The following is an 18,878-nucleotide window of genomic DNA, read 5'->3' as shown; positions in this document are numbered from 1 at the left end:
AAAATTATTAGAAGAAAAAATTTGTATTGTGAAATGTTTTCTGTCATGGTTTTAATTTCTTTCTCTCTTCCTTTCATCTTCTAGTTTTTTCAGAGAAGACGGGGATGCCTTTCAGGTTGAAGGAGCCGGTGAAAGTCGATGGGCTCCCGTTCTGTGAGAACTGTTGTCAGTATGGCAGTGTAGATGAGTGTCTTTCTGGAGGAAACTATTGCAGCCAGAATTGTACTCGGCATATCAAGGACAAGTAGGTTTTTGCTCCACTCCATCCATCAGATGGGTTGTAGAGTCCAGGGTCAGGGTGCTTGGGGACTACAGAGGCCCTCTGACCTCTGCCGCCCTTTTCTGCCCTTGCTTTTTTCAGAGACATTTCCTGTAGAAACACACGGACCTTGATCTCATTGCTGGTGACTTCAGTCACGTCTGATCTGAGTTTTACTGCTAATGTTATCACCTGCAATACAACTTCTGCCTCTCCTTTAGCCTTTGGTTTATATTAACTTGATTTTTTTTCTCTAATAATTTGAAAGTTATTTAAAGTTCTCTGGGCTACATACCCATTTTGATGATACAGGTACTGATGTTTATGGAAACACAGGTTTGTTTATATTTGGGGATTCTTAGGTAACTCGACTAAAACTCTGCAAATGGAATAAAGCTGATTGGAGATGAACTGAACGAAGAGTAATGTACAGAGTTATGTTACTGCTGGTCTCAGGGCAGACTGAGAAATACGAGACAGAGGCATCAGCTGCGGCTGACGGTGGTGTGACCCGCCCTTTGAGGACTGACTCTCTGACAGAATTCAGCTTATTACCAAGAAGGTGTACTTCTTACATATAATGTATACTGCAAATAAATGATTTGACATTTATATTGTAGTGGCATTTCCCATGTATTTTAATCAGTACAGTCTTGTAAATTGTCTTGTTTTTGTTGGCCAACTGAGATTGTACAGAGTTACACTTGGCCTTTTTCATTTGGACTTGTCATTCTTAATAATTGATAAATGCTTGCTTCAGATTTTCCCCGAAGGCTAAAATATCGTTAAATAATTGATTCTTTTATTAGTATGGATGGCAGATGTGAAAGGCAAATAATTTTAAACTTGTTAGAATCTGTTTTCCATATAGTGCTGGTCCCCTTTTGACATTAACAGAGAAGCTAATCTTCACTTTCTAACCTTGATAATATCATACATGGCAGTGGTTTGAAGTGTTCCTTGTCAATGATATTCCGATGTCTACACATTTCTCCTGGTGGTTAAATTTTTTTTCTTTCTTTTTTTTTTTTTTTTTTTACAGAGATGGGGGGGATAGACAGGGACAGACAGACAGACAGGAATGGAGAGATGAGAAGCATCAATCATTAGTTTTTCGTTGCGCATTGCGACACCTTAGTTGTTCATTGATTGCTTTCTCATATGTGCCTTGACCACGGGCCTTCAGCAGACCGAGTGACCCCTTGCTCGAGCCAGCGACCTTGGGTCCAAGCTGGTGAGCTTTTGCTCAAACCAGATGAGCCCGTGCTCAAGCTGGCGACCTCGGGGTCTCGAACCTGGGTCCTCCACATCCCAGTCCGACATTCTATCCACTGCACCACTGCCTGGTCAGGCTGGTTAAATATTTTTCCTTTGGAGAGTGATGCTTTTAATAAAATTTGCATTGATATTCAACATGTAGGTGTTTGATTGATCTTGTTTCCTGTCACTGTTTTGGGTTTATAAACAGCAGAGATTCAAAGGAAGAAAGAGACCTCGGAGAAGACAATGAGGAAGAAGACCCTAAGTGCAGTCGGAAGAAAAAACCAAAACTATCTGTGAAAGCTGACTCCAAGGAGGACGGAGAGGAGAGAGATGACGAAACGGTTAGTATCTCTTCTGTGGCTCCCAGGAACACAGGTGCGTCTTCAGTGGTGGTTGGCACCGTGGTCAACGGCTCTAGCTCTGCAGCCAGTTACTGACTTCACGTGCTGCTTCTGTGACTCTGTGTTACCATCAGCAGGCTATCCACCTACCCTCTTTGCTGTCGTCCACATCTCAAAGAGGGAATAGTTAATAAGAGTACCCCTCCCTTAGGGTGGGGAAGTAGGGTGTCCTGGGACTTACTGCCGGAGTGAAAGAGGCAACAGCAGACCTTCAGTTTCGTAGATGAATCTTCAGTTTCTCTCAATAGCAAAATCCCAGTCCCATTTTGGTAAATTGCAGACAGATCTCATAAAAAAAAAAATTATGTGACTTGGTAGAAAATGACAAATCAGTGTCGGGTATAGTTGTGGAGAGCTGATTCAAAATATGTGAATTGAAACATAAATATCTCATCCCTAAAGTATATATTAATGGTTCTTATGAAAAGAGGACTTTGAGGTCTTGAGGTATTTCCTTTAAGATCAGTATTGAACAACTTTTACTTGCTAGTCACTATTCTAGAAGCTGAGTGTGCAGGCATGAAGATGACAGCAGAGGGACCGGGTCTCCACTCTCAGGGACATTACATTCTTACCAAGGGAACATATGATAGAATTAATAGGAGAAACATCAGTCTGTGATAAGTGCTCTGCTGAGAGTTATAATAGGGCTTCAGGATTGGCTGAGTGTTTTAAGTTGGGTTGTCAGGGAGGTCTCCCAGGGAAGGTGGCATGAACAGTGTGCTCTGAATAATGAGAAGGAGCCAGCTTTGTAAAGTTAGGAGTGTGGAGCCCTTGGGCAATGGAACAGCTAAGGAAAAGTTTCTAAAGTGATGTGTGGCATATTTTGTTTGAGTTTTAAAGGTCTGGTTGAGAATGGAATAAGATAAAGCTGAAGAGGTCCAGGTCATGTAGGACTTGGTGGGAAACCAGACTGATGGGTTTTCATTTTATGCTGAGTGACAGGAAGCCATCGGAAAGCTAAAGGCAAGGGAATACCTTGATATAATTTGTCTTTTAAAATGATAATGTGAGAGGAAAAGCGGAATCAAGGAAACCAGTTAGGATGTTATTGCACTAGGCTAGTTAAGAGGGCTGTGTGAAGTAGCACAGTGGATTTGGGATCCATGTTCGAGGTAGAGTTGTTGGTGTGTGAGGGATAGAAAAAAATCAGGGATACCTCTTAGGTTCTTGGCTTGAACCACTGACTGGATAATGATGCCATTCATTGAGGATGGGAAGGCAACACTGGAGTATAGAACCCGGAGTTACTTGGGCATCGTGAGTTTGAGATACTCATCAGACGTTCAGGTGGAGATCCCAGCTGGGCATGTAGATGCGCTAAGTGTGGAGTCAAGGGAGAGGTCGTGGCTGGAGTATTAGGGCTCTCTGCTGACAGATGATCTTTAATACCTAGGGCTAGTGAGCAGAGAAAGGAAGGGGACTGGGTTGGAGGAGACGCTGGCCAGGGGACTGAGAGGAGTGGCCAGTAAGGTGTGCGGGACATCAGAACAGAGGGTCACAGAGCTAGGAGAAGGCTGTTCCAGGGAGGAAGGGGCAGAGGCCTGCTACTCCGCAGTGTGATTCTTGGAAATGCTCTGATTTTGTAATGATCTCAGGCCAAGAGCAGCATAGTTCTCAAATGACATATATTCTTTGCTTAAAACTTAGGAAGTGAAATTGAAGGAAAGTACAGAAAGAAAGTAATGCTTTCTGACAGCTCTCTAACTTTTCATTGGTGCCAATTTCATAAACATTTAAAAAAAATACTTTCCTTTTTTTTTTTTTAAATTGTAGGAGAACAAACAAGATGGGAGAATCCTGAGGGGTTCACAGCGAGTCCGAAGGAAAAGACGCGGGGATTCAACTGTGTTAAAGCAGGGTGAGTCGATGAAAGGTTGTCCTGGTAACTTGACGTCATTGAACGTATTCCATACAGGTAGACATTTCAGTCTTAGTTGTACTGTACGTGAGGACAGTTTAAGGTATTGCTTTAGGTTTTTCTTTTTCTTTTTTTTAAATTAAATTTTGTCAATAAAGAGTAGGGTTTTATAGAAGTAGGCAAGGGGAAAATGGATGTTACTAACTTTTGAGTAGTGTCAGGTCAAACACAGGACATTTTATTTTCGTATCAGATAGGTTTCATCTGCTTCTGCCTTTTTGTTAGAACATATGTTCTTGTTCATTTCCTCAGATTGTAAGTTTTTCATGTTTCCTCTCAAACCACAACTCCTGATGCGGCTCCTCTTTTTTCCTTCAAAACACTCCCATCCCCACGAGGAAGCCAGTCCCCAGGCTCTCTCCTCTGATACTTGAATGGATGGATGAGCTGCCTCATTCACACGCACAGTCCGTTCTCTCTGTCGAGGCCTCGGAGCCCTCTAGCGGGCTTCATGCCCTTGACCCGCGGCGTCTGCCCGGCCAGTCCTTTGTGTTAGGTCACTCCAGTTAGCACAGCTCTGCTCCTGACCGGCCCAGGCTTGTTGTCCCTACAAGTGGGAATCGTGACCTCAAAGCTCCTCTTCTGTGATTTGATGCGTTCCTTGCCTGTTCATCCTGTTAAGTCTTAAAAAGGGTTTGTAGTATTTCTGCCTGCCTCAAGCATGCAGCCTAACTTTTACGTTTGGCAGAGATGACTTCTATTTTATGCCTCTGAGATTAAAGGGAATAAATTCTCCGTTACTCAGCACTTTGCCTCAAAAATGTCTTCAATCTTTTCTCTCCCTTCCCCTTCATGTCTATTCTCGGGGCCCTGTCTCCTCTGGGACCTTGTTCCTTTAGTCATTTATTTTTACCCCGTAGGTATTCAGACTTTTATTTCTCCTCATGGGCTCAACCTTGGCTTGTTTCAAATCTCATCCCCAAAATACCCTTTCCCCCCAATTTTGTACCAATCAGACTATTGGTTTCTTCCTTTTATTCTCATTATTTGTCAGATTAATCCAGGATAAAATTTATTTTAGCTGACACCGTATCTTTATCATTTCTATGATCTTTTGCTGCTCAAAATCTGGCCTTTACTAAATTGATTTTCTTCCTTTTCTGCCAAATTGATAGCCATTCCCTACCCAGTCAGTGCAGAGGCCACTTCTGCCTTGAGCTCCTTGATCTCTTGGGATTTTTTTTTCCTTTGGAGAGAGGCAGGGAAAGAGAGACAGAGACAGGAAAAGTATGTACCTTGACCAGAGATCAAACTGGCTACCTCTGTGTTCTGGGGTGACGCTCCAACAAACTGTTTTTTAATTGACTGATTTTTAGAGAAACAGAGGGAGGAAGGGAGAGAGGGGAGGAGGAAGGGAAGCATTCATTTGTTGTTCCACTCAGTCATGCATTGTTTGGTTGCTTAACATGTGTGTCCTCACCCGGGATCGAACCTGCAATTTTCTTGTTTCGAGACGACGCTCTTAACCGCCTGAGCTAACTGTCCAGGGCAGGAAGTGTTTGGAGCATCCTGCCTCTAGGAGTACATACTTCCTGGCTTCCATGATACTGTCCTATCTTGATTTCCTGCTCTGTCTTCTTCACTTACTCTGAGTTCTTCTGCATCATTCTTCCACCCTCACCACTGCAGTTATGCACTGCGGTTTACTGCTTAACTCTCATTTCTTTGGAAGAGGAACCAAGAGAAGATACTGAGCAATACCAGTGGTGGTGGTTAAGAGAAGAGCCAGGCCTAGTGGTATTTAGGGAGGTGAGAGTTCACAGTGGACGTCTGTGATTTTTAGACTGGGCGAGGCTGTTATTTCACTCTCACTTGCCTTTCAGGTTTGCCTCCAAAAGGGAAGAAAGCCTGGTGCTGGGCATCCTACCTGGAGGAGGAAAAAGCTGTGGCAGTGCCAGCGAAGCTGTTCAAGGAGGTATGGCCCTCCTAGAGAGCACTGCCCCCACGGGCGCCAGAGCCGCAGTGCTGATCTGGAGTCCGTGTTATCATTTCCACCATCTGTTTAAGGACATGTGACCTGGGATGATTTCTCAAACATACTATTGTCCATGTGTGTATTAGCTCTGGGGCCGCTAGCATTAATACGTACACGTCCCCCATGCTGTATGCATGATGACACACCCACAAACATGCACTTCTCTCTCAGCGTTCTCCAGCTTGCACTCAATTTTAAAAGAGATATCCCTGCTACTACTAAAAATCTAGTAGACAAAGAAAAGTTGGCATGAGATTTCATGTCAACACCATGGCTTTGGGAGAACAGAAACGAGGTACCGAAATTTACATAGTATGAACAACAAAAATCTGAAAGTTAGTTCATGTATTTTATTAACTCAAATAAAAATATTTTACCTAAGTGATTTAAAATCAGTTAAAGGTACAGACACCAAGTGTAGTTCTAGCCAGGAGCTGCTGCCCTGGACTAAAACAGGGATCAGTATACTTTTTCTATGCAGGGCCAGAGAGTAAACATTTCGGCTTTGTGGGGTACCTGGTCTAGGTGCAGCAACTCAGCTATTATTGTAATGAAAGCAGCCATAAACAGTATATACATGAATACATGGCTGAATTCCAGTAAACTTTAATTACAAAAGCAGATGGAGGGCTGAATTTGAGTCATAGACTACAGTTTGCTGACTCCCGGTTTAAATTATTTAATTGTTAATCATGGTATGTAATAAGTCTGCCGTTAATACCTTGTTATATATGTAGGAACATAGGGAGCTTATTTTTAAAAAGTGATGAGCAGTGTTAGGGTGAGTACATCTACACTAAGCATATTTAATTTGAACATAATAGTAATTACATATGACCTTGTTCTATATAATTATTTCCTGTAATTTCATTCTTAGAAGAAGAGCCATTTACGTTTTTAAAAAGAAGTTATATGTACAGATAAGCTGTGTGTGTGTGTGTGTGTGTGTGTGTGTGTGTATGAACCCCTCTTAAACCAAATAATAACATGTCACTGATACTGTTTTGAACTTTGCTTTTTTAACTTGATTTGGAAATTATTTTACCTCAGTTCATTATTTTATCATTCTTTATATTAATGCATAAAATTCCATCATACGGCTGTTCCCTAATAATTTAAGCTGTTCCCTCTTGACACGTGACATATATACTGCTTACAAAAATTAGGGGATATTTCAGAGTGAATATGAAGCAATAAAAAAAAAGAAGCATTTGATTTTTTTTTACTAAATGAACATCAGAAAAGCAAATGACAAATCAAAGAAAATTTGATTATGCAAATGAGATGCAAAACCAACCTTTAGTTCATTGGTGAAAATGCACTGTACAAAAAGCTAAAAGTACTGGAGTATTTGCACGTTCCCTAATCCCCTAATTTTTGTGAGTAGCGTATATGACACAGGCATATGTATGACATATAGGTCAACCAATAGGGAATGGCTTAAATTACTATAATTCAGACATAAGATGGAATACTATATGTACAAATCTTTTGCCATGTAAATATTTTCATGAAGAATCTTATATACCTATCATTTTGCACATGTGGGTGTATCTATTGGACAGTTCCCTAGAATTAGAATTGCTGCATCAAAGAGAATATTCTTTTCTAATATATATCATGAAATTGCTAGAAGTTGTACCAATTTGTGTCCCTGCTAGTGATGTGTGTGTGTATCTTTTTGCTTTTGTATCTTTACCAACCTGATAGGTGAAATACATTTCTGTGTAATTTTACTTTGTATGACTCTTATGGGTGAGGTCAAGCATCTTTTCACACATGTGAGACATTTAAATTTCCCTTTCCTGACCTGTTTAGGAGTCTTTTTCCACCGTCATTGGATCATTAGGTGATCCTTTTTTTTTATTTTTAAGTTATTTATGTTTTTGGTTAAATAGTCTTTATTTAAGAATGGTAATTATTCATATTTTTAATTGGTTCTTCTGGATAACGTACTAAAACTGCTGTCATTTTTCATTGCAGTATCAGTCCTTCCCATATAACAAAAATGGGTTTAAAGTTGGCATGAAATTAGAAGGTGTAGACCCTGAGCATCAGTCTGTATACTGCGTCCTCACTGTGGCTGAGGTAAGCTTTGCTTCATATTTATTTTTAAAATAAAATGGTAATGATGGAATTCTAATAATGGGAAAAGATGTCACTTGTTGCATAACTTACTTCATGCCAGGCATGGTGCTTTGTGTTTTGACTGCATTACTTCATTTAATCTTTACAAAAACCCTATGCAGGTCATATTTTTTCCAACTCTATTCTAAGGAGCTGAGACTCAGAGAGGTTTAGTGATGTATCCAAGAACACACAGCCTCTAAGCGTTAGAATCAGGATTCAATCCCAGGTTCCTCTTTCTTCATAGTTTTTGTCATACAATGTTAAGATAGAGACAGATCAACAGCTATTTATATATTTTTTGGTATTTTGAGTTATCTCTGTGGAAGTTTTTTTTAGGAAATAATGTCCAAGTCAATTATATACATCTTAGTGAATGTATTACTGAGCACAGTTCTTAGACTATATTTTTTACTATATGCTGGCTTCGGCCTTGCTCCTTCCCTTGAGCCAGGGGTGTGTATCTTTTAAAAAAAAGACTCCAAAAGAGTGTAGTATTTTATTTATCATAGTAATCTCTTGCTTAGTTAACCTGTAAGAGTTTCGGCTTCTGCAGAATACACTAACATCTGATAGCTGGATGATGACAGTCACAGTAAGTGATAATGTACAGTTGCACAGAGTACCATGGGACAGTGCTTTACATATACTAATTAGCTCATATTTGTTCTCAAAAATAGTTGAGTTTTATAAGGAAGCATATTCAGTAAGTGTAGACTGCTCCTGAGAAATTTAGTTCTAAAAGAGAAAGGGATTTTTTTAAGGTCTGTGTGATGTGCTTCAACTCTTGGTGTTGAAGGAGACTTATTTTAGTTTGTCTAGTGTTTTATTATAGCAGAATGTTTGCTGATCATGAAAACCTCAACTAGCATAAGAGTCAGTAGTATAAAAAGCTAAGTCCTCTCCCATCCCATTCCCTGATTTTATATGCCAGAGATAACAGCTTTTAGGAGTTTACTGTGTTCTGTCCAGATGTTTTCTCTTCATGTAGATATATGTACATGTGTATTTTTCTCTTTTTTACATATAAATGGTGTCATACATAATATTCTGCAGCTTGCTTTTGTGACAGCATATTTTAGCAGTGTGTGTGTGTGTGTGTGTGTGTGTGTGTGTGTGTATAACATTTTCAACCGTGCAGTAGTATTCCATTTCACTGAATTGCTGTAATTCTTTTAACTGTTCTCAGGTTGATGAAAAACTGAGTGTCTTTACTTTCTCATCACTATAGACAGTGCCCTGTGAGCACTCTTACAGACATTAAGATTTTTTATGCATGTTGCTATATGTGCTCCAAAAAGGTTTTTTGGGGTTTTTTTTTTGTATTTTTCTGAAGCTGGAAACGGGGAGAGACAGTCAGACAGACTCCCGCATGCGCCCGACCGGGATCCACCCAGCACGCCCACCAGGGGCAACGCTCTTCCCACCAGGGGGCGATGCTCTGCCCATCTGGGGCATTGCTCCGTTGTAACTGGAGCCATTCTAGCACCTGAGGTGGAAGCCACGGAGCCATCCTCAGTGCCTTGGCCAACTTTGCTCCAATGGAGCCTTGGCTGTGGGAGGGGGTGGGTGGAGAAGCAGATGGGCACTTCTTGTGCCCTGACCAGGAATCAAACCCAGGACTTCCACATGCTGGACCAAAGCTCTACTACTAAGCCAACCGGCCAGGGCCTATGTGTTTCTTTTTAGAGGCAGCTTATTATGTAACATTTGTTGTTGATTCATCATTGATCTCACAGCCAACAGCACCCTGACTCATACATACCTGGTGCTTATCAAATATACATGTCTTCTATAGGAGGCACATCACAGTCCTCTTACACTTAGGAATACTATGCTTCAGCACTTCAGCGCTATGCTTGGGGCCATTTTAAATAGCAGAATCATCCACAAAAAGAACAAGCTTGAAAAACACGACACTAAATAGACTGTGCAAAGAACACCTGCTGACAGTGCGAGGTAGAAGACACGAGGGCAGAGCATTGCCTTGTTTGACCTCATCTGGGACCTTGCACCGAGGTGGCCTCAGATCTCCTGCCACGCAGTGGTGTGCACCTGCTTCCAGACACCACACATATCATTTTGGGGTCAGAAATAAATTTTATCCAGGAGGTAAACTCACAAATATGAAATCCGTGAATAATGAGGATTGACAATATGTCTTTTTTCCCCTCCTCACCATCCCCCTACCAGGTATAGGTACAGCATAGGTGCATACTTGGGGTTATGGAATTTTTTCAGGCCACTGTTTTGGGAAGGGCATCAGGGCAACAATTTTAAAGTGCTGTCAAGTAAATGTATTAATCGACTGCTAAGGAAGGAAGGCTCGGAGGGAGGGAGTTCGCGCGAAGTGAGTGGAGGGATCCATGTGAGATGCTGTTGAGGTTGAGGAGGAAGTGTACTGGGGAGGCGGGGTAAGCAAACCCAAGAGGGGCGTGTCCTCACGGGGTTGGCTGTTTAATAGTGGAGAGGCAGCGCCATTTCCAATGGGACCGTATCCACGGGAGAGAGCGAAGTAAGGAAGAAATTCAGGGAGCTGGGACCCAGGTACTAGATGCGGCATCTTGTGCATAATGGAACTACTCAGGATGGAGAAGAAAGAAGTGAGCCAGGGGTTCGTGTCTTATGAGTGGGGGGGGTGGTTGGGAGAGCAGCACGCAGGTGAGACAGGCACGGGCCTTGGGGGGGCTGGAGAGCGGGAGAAGGAGGCACTCCCACTGGAGGGACAGTTTGAGAGGGAAGAGCGAGGTATGTCTTTGAGCAAAGTGGCTGAAGATGTGAGAGAGACAGCTGACCAAAGCATGGGGTTCCAGAGGCCAGAGGCCTGGTAGGGAGATGGTGGAGGGAACAGAGGGTGGCTGCCTCAGGGACAGAAGCCCAGAGATGACCCTGAGGGACTAGAGGGATAAATTGCTGAAGGAGCTTATCTCTTAGGCACTCACTGACCAGCGTCAGCAGAATGGAAAGCACAGCCGGTTTGCCTGTCTCTCAGATTTACAAGGGAAGCAGCTTCTAAGCTTCTTGTTGGCATGGGGGGGGGGGTCGTGGGGCAGCCACCTGCCCCTCTGGAGAGATTGTACTTCTAGCAGTCCCAGTCTCTACTCTCTGGAGGAGTCGGCTAAGGTGTAAATTTTATGGATGTAATATATCAATGCATTCTTGTTGAAAAAAATACTAGTAGAGAAAATACAAAAAGTCCATCATTCCCTTATTTCCTATTCCTTTTTTTTTTTTTTTTTTACAGAGACAGAGTCAGAAAGAGGGATAGATAGGGACAGACAGATAAGAATGGAGAAAGATGAGAAGCATCAATCATTCGTTTTTCATTGTGACACCTTAGTTGTTCATTGATTGCTTTCTCATATGTGCCTTGACCGTGGACCTTCAGCAGACCGAGTAACCCCTTGCTTAAGCCAGCGACCTTGGGTCCAAGCTGGTGAGCTTTGCTCAAAACAGATGAGCCCACGCTCAAGCTGGTGACCTCGGGGTCTCGAACCTGGGTCCTCCGTATCCCAGTCCGATGCTCTATCCACTGCACCACTGCCTGGGCAGGCCCCTCTTCCTTTTCACTCCCATTTCTCAGAAGAAATTATTTTTACTATTTGGTATATATCCTTCCAGACTCTTTTTTTTCTGTCAATTTGCATATGCATGTATACCTGTAAATATGTATATGAATGTGTGTGTAATACATACACTTATGTGTATATCTGTACACACATAATGACATACACACAGAAACATAAATGGACTCAACGCATACATGAATTTTCTCATTACCTGACTCACCCATGACAGTTTGTGTCAGAGGACTTGTCAGGGCAGTAATGGTATAGCTTCTTCTTTATTTTGGGACTGGTAATAACCCTGGCTCTGAGCTGTGGTCTCAGACGCATGCAAGCTTGTGCAGGGCGGGTGCTCCTGGAAGGGTAGAGGTCTGGTGTGGTATGTGGTTCCATTTGGACGCATCTACGGTGCTAGTAGGAAGAAGATTGAGAGACTGAAGTTCTCTCGAAGAGCCTAAGGTAGAGTGTGACCCAGCTGAGACCCCATAAACCCATGAGACGTTTTAACTGGGAACTTCCCTGTGTGAGGTCCTTGATGTGTATGTAGGGTCTTGGCTTTCAGCATGCATTACATCCAGTGATTTCTTACTGGCATTCCAGGGAGCCTGTCTCATCTGAGCATGAATTGGGCAGGCATTTCTTTCTCCCAACCCAGCGACTGGTGGGGAGGAGGCTCTGTTGACTTCTCTGCACCTGCACCAGCCTTGGGCTGGCTGGATATTGCTGTGTATGGGACTTTATAAAGGACAAGGGGCCAGCATGCGGACAGTAGCCACAGAGCTTTTGCCCTGGGGCTCTGCAGGAGCCGTGTGCCTTGGGCTGGCTGCTTCCATGCCAGCTCTCCATGGTGACACATGCTGGTGCTGTATAGCAAGTGAGACAGGATGTGTATGTATGGGGAAGGCATTTTGCATCTATATCCATGTGCTCCTGATGAAACTGGGGACAACACCAGAACCCTGCAGCTCAGCTTTCCCCATATACATCGTAGCCTTTGCCTTTAAATTTTTATTTTTTCGCTTGTTTTTGCTACTGTTAATGAGGGTACTTTGATTAACATTAGCTATATCATACTTGATGTCCATGAGCACAACTATTCTGGATGGGGTTTTTTTGTTTGTTTTTAATCAGTCTTCAACTATTTCAGGTTTGTGGGTACCGGATCAAGCTGCACTTTGATGGGTATTCTGATTGCTACGACTTCTGGGTAAATGCAGACGCTCTAGACATTCATCCAGTTGGGTGGTGTGAGAAAACTGGCCATAAGCTCAATCCTCCCAAAGGTATTATCACTTTTTTGCTTTATATTTTAAATTCTATAAAATTATTTTTTACATGTTAATTTGGAATTCTTAATAACTCAGGTTTTATAATTTAGATAGGCCTAAATGCAAGCTATTGTTTAAGACAAAAAATACATTCATTAAAGTGAAAGAAAAATGGTAGAATCCTAGTTAATAGAATAAACAATGTCCATCTACTTACTTGCATATAAAATAACATTTGCATGATACTAATTTTGGCTGCAAATAAATTTTACAGATTTCTATTTTTTATATATATATTTGAAAAGCTGATTTGAAAAATTACTTCTAATCTATTTACAAAACAGTTTGTAGAAATCTCAAGAACTTATGCCTTAAATTTATAAATGTTAATATTTAAGAGATTAAAAAAGGATGATATAACATTAAAAATTGGTTTAGGCAGTGGTTGAACTAATAGCAGTTAGTTTTTTATTATTGAGGTCTTTACAGTCTGCCAATTATTCTGCCTGTTTCATGTTTGCATAAGGATCCGAGAATAACTCTGTATTTAATAATATCTTATTTCCTTCCTTTTCAGCTATTACATTTAGTATTGTTTACATGCTATCAAAGATCCAGGTTACTAGTTTGATATTTTTGGCCTGTGTCAAGGTTATTGTTTTTTTAATGGACTAGCCATCCTTTGGTTTTAAGTGAAAAATTACTGGCAGAATCATACTTTCAAATGGTTGAAGGATTAAACAAAAACACAAAGAAAAAATGAGGGTAAAAAAGAGAATTTAAGCCTTTCTATAAATGGACCTCTAAAATGGGGTGACTTAGTAGCTTGCCTTTTTACACTGTCTTCTGGACTTTAATGGAAGTGGAAGAGAGCACATGAGCAGACAAGATGCTAGATTTTCTTTCTTTTTTTTTTTTTTAAAGGAAATGTTGGCTTTGTCAGCATTAAACATGAAATTGTGAAAATTAAGGCAAGGATATTTTCATTATTGTAATTTGTCAACATACTTTATAAATCTTGAATTATTAGTCCTGTGGTGATAGGCCTGAAAGATTTTTTTCTGTTTATTTCTGTCTTTCCAGTCTTGCACTTGTTCTCAATAGTTAGTCTCACAAAATAGAATAGATGAAGGACAGATAAAGAATTTGACTACTCCAGGTCACTAGTCTACTGCTAAGAAGTTCTACCTAAATACTGATGGAAATGGCTGGATAATAAGAAGAAGCATACCTGAATATAATATGCATTTGCTTTCTTACACCTTTTCTTTAATATCCACTACCCTTTATTCGGAATTGAAAAAATAATGTGTTGTTAATAAACACAACCTGTGTAGAAAATGCATAGTTATGAATTACGATTTAAATTTTGTCTATTTTAAAAAGTCAGTTGGTCTCCTGATTTTGGCATGTTTGAATGAGAATAGAAAACTAGGTGTGAGATATTTTGATATTTTACTGAGTCTGCTTATCTATGCTTACCATAGGTTATAAAGAAGAAGAATTTAATTGGCAGACTTATCTGAAGACATGCAAAGCTCAAGCTGCTCCCAAGTCATTATTCGAGAATCAGAATATAGTAAGTGCATCCAAAATAGTTTTTCTTTTTTAAAAAAGTGGCTGTTAAGTGTTCAGTAGGATAAATTACAAGTGATAACATGAAACTATAAGAAATTTTATTGCTTTGGTAAATAGAATACTCTTACCTTAATTAAGCTTTAAAATTAACTTAAAATCCTCATAAATAAATATCTATTTTGTATCCCTATCATGATTGTCTTTTTTTGTTGTTGAATGGCAGAAGGGAACAGAGTAAAAAGTGCAGGTATAATTTACAATTAAGGTGCATAAAAAGCTGATGGGATACTTGATTGTTACATTTGTGGAGGAGTGCTGTTCAGATGGGATCCACATGGTGAGGTGGATGTAGCCCTGTTCAGATTTGCAGGCTGGAGGCTGGTTGACCTTCACTCCAGCTTCTAACTTTATTGTCAGTATAACAGAAGCACAGCTTGGATGTGTGTCTGCTTTCTCCCCCTTGACCTGTGTTACTACTTTCCATTACCTTTGGCATCCCTGAGGAGGCCTGATACCTCCTGTTCTTCTCCCTGACCCAAGTTCTCATCAAATAGAGAAGAACGGAGAGCAAGCATGTAGAAAACCAAAATGTTATTTTTATAACTGATAAGGGCTCCGTCGCATGGCCTGTATCTGCTGTCAAATAAGCACGTTCGTTCTGAGCCCTGAATTACAAAGATTTCCTGGCCCTTCCTGCCCCACCACCCAAGCCCAGGAGCACTGGACCGGGCGTAAACGCCCTCCCTCAGGACAGACCTGGCCCCTAGAGGAGCATAGTGGAAACCGTGCACCCTGTAGTCCAGCTTACATTTCCTTTCTTAAGATTTTATTGATTGATTTTTAGAGAGAGAGGTGGGTAGGAAGAAACATCAACTCGTAGTTGCTTCACTTGAGTTATTCGTTCATTGAGTGTTTCTTGTATGTGCCTTGACCGGGCAAGCGTGTGGTTTCGAACTGGCGACCTCAGAGGTCCAGGTCGATGCACTGTCCACTGCGCCACCACAGGCCAAGCTCAACTTACATTTAAGAGTATGACCAGTTTCTTCTTGCAAATTCACCAGTCATGTTACACTGAGTGAGAATATGTAGAGAGGCAGTAATGTTTCAATAACATTCCCTCCAAATGAAAATAAATGTGAGGATTAGGGAAGAACGTTCTCCCCCAGTTGAAATGATTTTAACCAGTTGTTTTGACCATCAGCCTAACGGCTAAAAGATTGTCTGGTCAAACTGAGCACAAGCCAGGTCAAATTAGAGAACCGAAGAGGGGAGCGCACCCGTGTGCGTATGTAAGTAGCTGATAGAGATAAAGTGAGCCAAGTTAATATTGTCAAGTATCTTAATTGAGAGGATAGCGTAACTGCTAAGATGTAAATACTGCATTGCTGGACAGTATTCTCTGTTTGAAGCAAGGCTGGTTCGGTGGAAACTCGGTGTCCTGCTCTGCCTGCTCCACATTCCCTGATCCCTGTCTGCTTCCCTGAGGGAGACTTCAGCTGGGGATTTGATTACCTGCCTTGAACTGCCTTCTTGAGTTCCGTGCTTTGCTAGCACACAACTTAATCTCGGGCTATGTGATTGGTATCTAAGCAGCAATTAATTTTTTTTTTTATTTCTAGATTCCTCTATCTTAGAATATTCATATTTATGGTCAGAACCCTAATAAATGATTTCAGAACTTAAAAATACAGTGATGCAGGAGTCGGGAACCTATGGCTCGCGAGCCAGATGTGGCTCTTTTGATGGCTGCATCTGGCTCGCAGACAAATCTTTAATAAAAAAAAAATAACGTTAAAAATATAAAACATTCTCATGTATTACAATCCATTCATTTCCTACTGCTCATGTTCATGGTTGCGGGTGACGAGCCAATCACAGCTGTCCTGGACAACACCAAATTTTTATTGGATAATGTATATGTACACGGGTCGTTGTATGGCTCTCATGGAATTACATTTTAAAATACGTGGCGTTCATATGAGGCTCTCTCAACCAAAAGGGTTCCTGATCCCTGCAGTAAAGGGTCTCTGTAGTATTAGTGAGTGACCGCTTCTTCACTTCAGACGGCATGCACTGAATGCTAACACTTTCAGGTACATAGGTATCAACAGTTTTGTAATGATAGCGGTATAATTATAGTAAAAGAGTGAGATAACATCTATCTTGCTTAAAGTAATTAGAATAGTATCAGTATACTTTGGTTAGGGTAGAAGTATTGTGATTGACATAACTGATATCCAAATGCACTTCTCTGGGATTAGGATATTTTTCCTTACAAAAGATTATAGGAATGTTTGCATTTTACTGTACCTCAAGCACTAAATTTTAGTGAATTTATATTTTTTAGTACCATGTGCCAGATGGCTGATAATCTGTGGAGTTCCTTAGATTACAAACTAGTTTGAATGGCTGTTTATATTAGCAGCCAGTTGCTGTTGTGAATAACATTTTTAGTTTTAAATAAAAGTGTAATAATTTGCAGCGTTTCACTTGTGAAGATGACCTACTTTTATTAGAGTACTCTTTCGAAAGATCTCCAAAGTGGGAGTGAATTTGTACTGACTCATACACATCTTTAACTTGATTAAGAACATACTTTGAAATAATTTTCATTGTTAACTCTATAATCAAGGAAGAGAAAAACAGAAACTGAGCTTATCTGGTGAATAAAACTTGTCTAACTAAAACCGTCGACTTTAAGGGACCAAAACACATGCTAATATTAATTAAAATCTGTGAGGTTGTGAGTGTTTTATTTTTGAATTTCAGCTAGTTAATGAGACAGTTAGTTGGGTGTAGCATCAGAGCATTTTTCTTATTGCTGCTTGTTGGAAAGTGACCCTGCTGTAAAACTGGTACATGCATTTTAAATTATGTGACTACAGCTAACGGATGCCAGGCCTTCGAACAGAGGTAGGTGCAGAGATGGTGCGGGTCTGTTAACTGGGTGCTTATCTTTAAATCTGTGTGTTTCATAGACAGTGATCCCATCAGGCTTTCGAGTTGGGATGAAGCTTGAAGCGGTAGACAAAAAGAACCCTACATTTATCTGTGTTGCTACGGTAACAGATATGGTGGACAATCGTTTCCTGGTACATTTTGACAACTGGGATGAGAGCTATGACTATTGGTGAGACATTTTCCATTGCTTTGTGTGCTTTGGCTAATGTAGTGTTTATCCAAGTAAACCAGGTACATGGTTTTTAAACAATTATAATGCAAAGCTTGGAGCAGAAAATAATTGTGCTGCCCCACTCTTCTCCACTTCATATTTTTAACTTTACAAGTGGTCCATATGGCATGCGTTTCTAAATAACACCCTCTAGTTCGGCCTCGTGACGTGTCTTTCGTGGACACCCTCGTGTCCAGCTTACACACCCCGTTCCCGACAGGTGCCACATGTGAGGCACACGGCTCGCAGTCCCCCTTCCTCTTGGGTGTCATCCCTTATTTTTTAGAAAAGTAATTGTCATCTGTCTCTCCTGTTTTTATGCCTGGTAGCTAATTTCACTATTTATGAGAACTGAGTACAAATACATTAATTGAGGAGTATTGCTTTCAATCCTTATTGTGTTTGGATATACTATGTAAAGTAGTAGGAATAATTTATAAAATAATTATAATAAAGCTGTATATTTTGACTAAGTGATTAAAATAATTATTTTTCATACCTAATTCATGTTCATTGATCACTACAATTCAGTTTCCTGATAAAAGGCATTTTTGAAGTGTTTAGTTCCTTTTAGAAAAAGCTTACAATCAGAACATTTTAGAGAACTGACAGGTATCTTTATAAGATATGACTAATGTTATAGCATCAAGTGAATATTAATTTATATAAATGTAACTAAATTCAGGGATGCTTGTTTTCTGACCTTACTTTTTAGTGTACGTATTTTTAAATATTCAGTAGCGCCATCAATAGTTAATTTGCTTTACTCCTCAAAATGGATTCTTAGACACTCATCAGTTTTACTTCCATTATTTAAAAAAAAGACATTGAATGTCATTTGCTATTTGATTTTTAAAATCCTTTCACTATATGTTCCTTATATGTTTCATATTGTTTTACAGAATTTTAAAAAATGTGGATAAGTAATTCTATGATTACATCATAGAGTCAAGTACTTTTGAGCACTTCAGTGTATTTTTCCCACCTTTTTTCTGCAAAGCTTAATTTTCCTCATAGGATATCTTTTTATTCAGTTTGCAATAAAAGCAATTGTTGAAATATAAAGCATTTAGCATATACAGAAGATGAGTAATCGAGTGACCCTCCTTGATACATAGCACCAACAGTTACCAATTTATATCCACTCACGTCTTCTCTGTGTTCTTACTCCCCAAATCCGAGCAACAAGATTGTTTCAAAGCAAATTGCAGATATCGTAGCATTTCATCTCTGAAGTATTTCAGTAGGTATCTTCTAAAGATAGGGATTCTTTTTTCTAAATATATAATGTTATGAATGCTATAGTGTTACTAATATATTTAAACATTCTGTTTGATTGTCTTGTTTG

General features: G+C 40.2%; 1 protein-coding gene across 16 annotated transcripts in view; it reads left to right on the top strand.

Moving 5' to 3' along the window:
* The window catches only part of L3MBTL3 (L3MBTL histone methyl-lysine binding protein 3), a 114,396-nt gene that overhangs the window by 34,331 nt on the left and 61,187 nt on the right, over nt 1–18,878 (top strand). For 14 of the 16 annotated variants that reach the window (XM_066373262.1, XM_066373248.1, XM_066373257.1 and 11 more), the window contains 8 exons: nt 85–244; nt 1,728–1,863; nt 3,700–3,784; nt 5,668–5,759; nt 7,803–7,907; nt 12,660–12,795; nt 14,268–14,359; nt 17,337–17,488. In XM_066373262.1, the coding sequence (XP_066229359.1) occupies nt 85–244; nt 1,728–1,863; nt 3,700–3,784; nt 5,668–5,759; nt 7,803–7,907; nt 12,660–12,795; nt 14,268–14,359; nt 17,337–17,488 (958 nt within the window). The remainder of the gene's footprint in view (nt 1–84; nt 245–1,727; nt 1,864–3,699; nt 3,785–5,667; nt 5,760–7,802; nt 7,908–12,659; nt 12,796–14,267; nt 14,360–17,336; nt 17,489–18,878) is intronic. The other 2 variants (XM_066373263.1, XM_066373261.1) reach the window with 1 other exon arrangement.

The sequence above is a fragment of the Saccopteryx leptura genome, chromosome 3 (genome assembly GCF_036850995.1).
Source record: "Saccopteryx leptura isolate mSacLep1 chromosome 3, mSacLep1_pri_phased_curated, whole genome shotgun sequence".
Lineage (NCBI taxonomy): Eukaryota > Metazoa > Chordata > Mammalia > Chiroptera > Emballonuridae > Saccopteryx > Saccopteryx leptura.
This window is presented reverse-complemented; position numbering and strand designations above follow the sequence as displayed.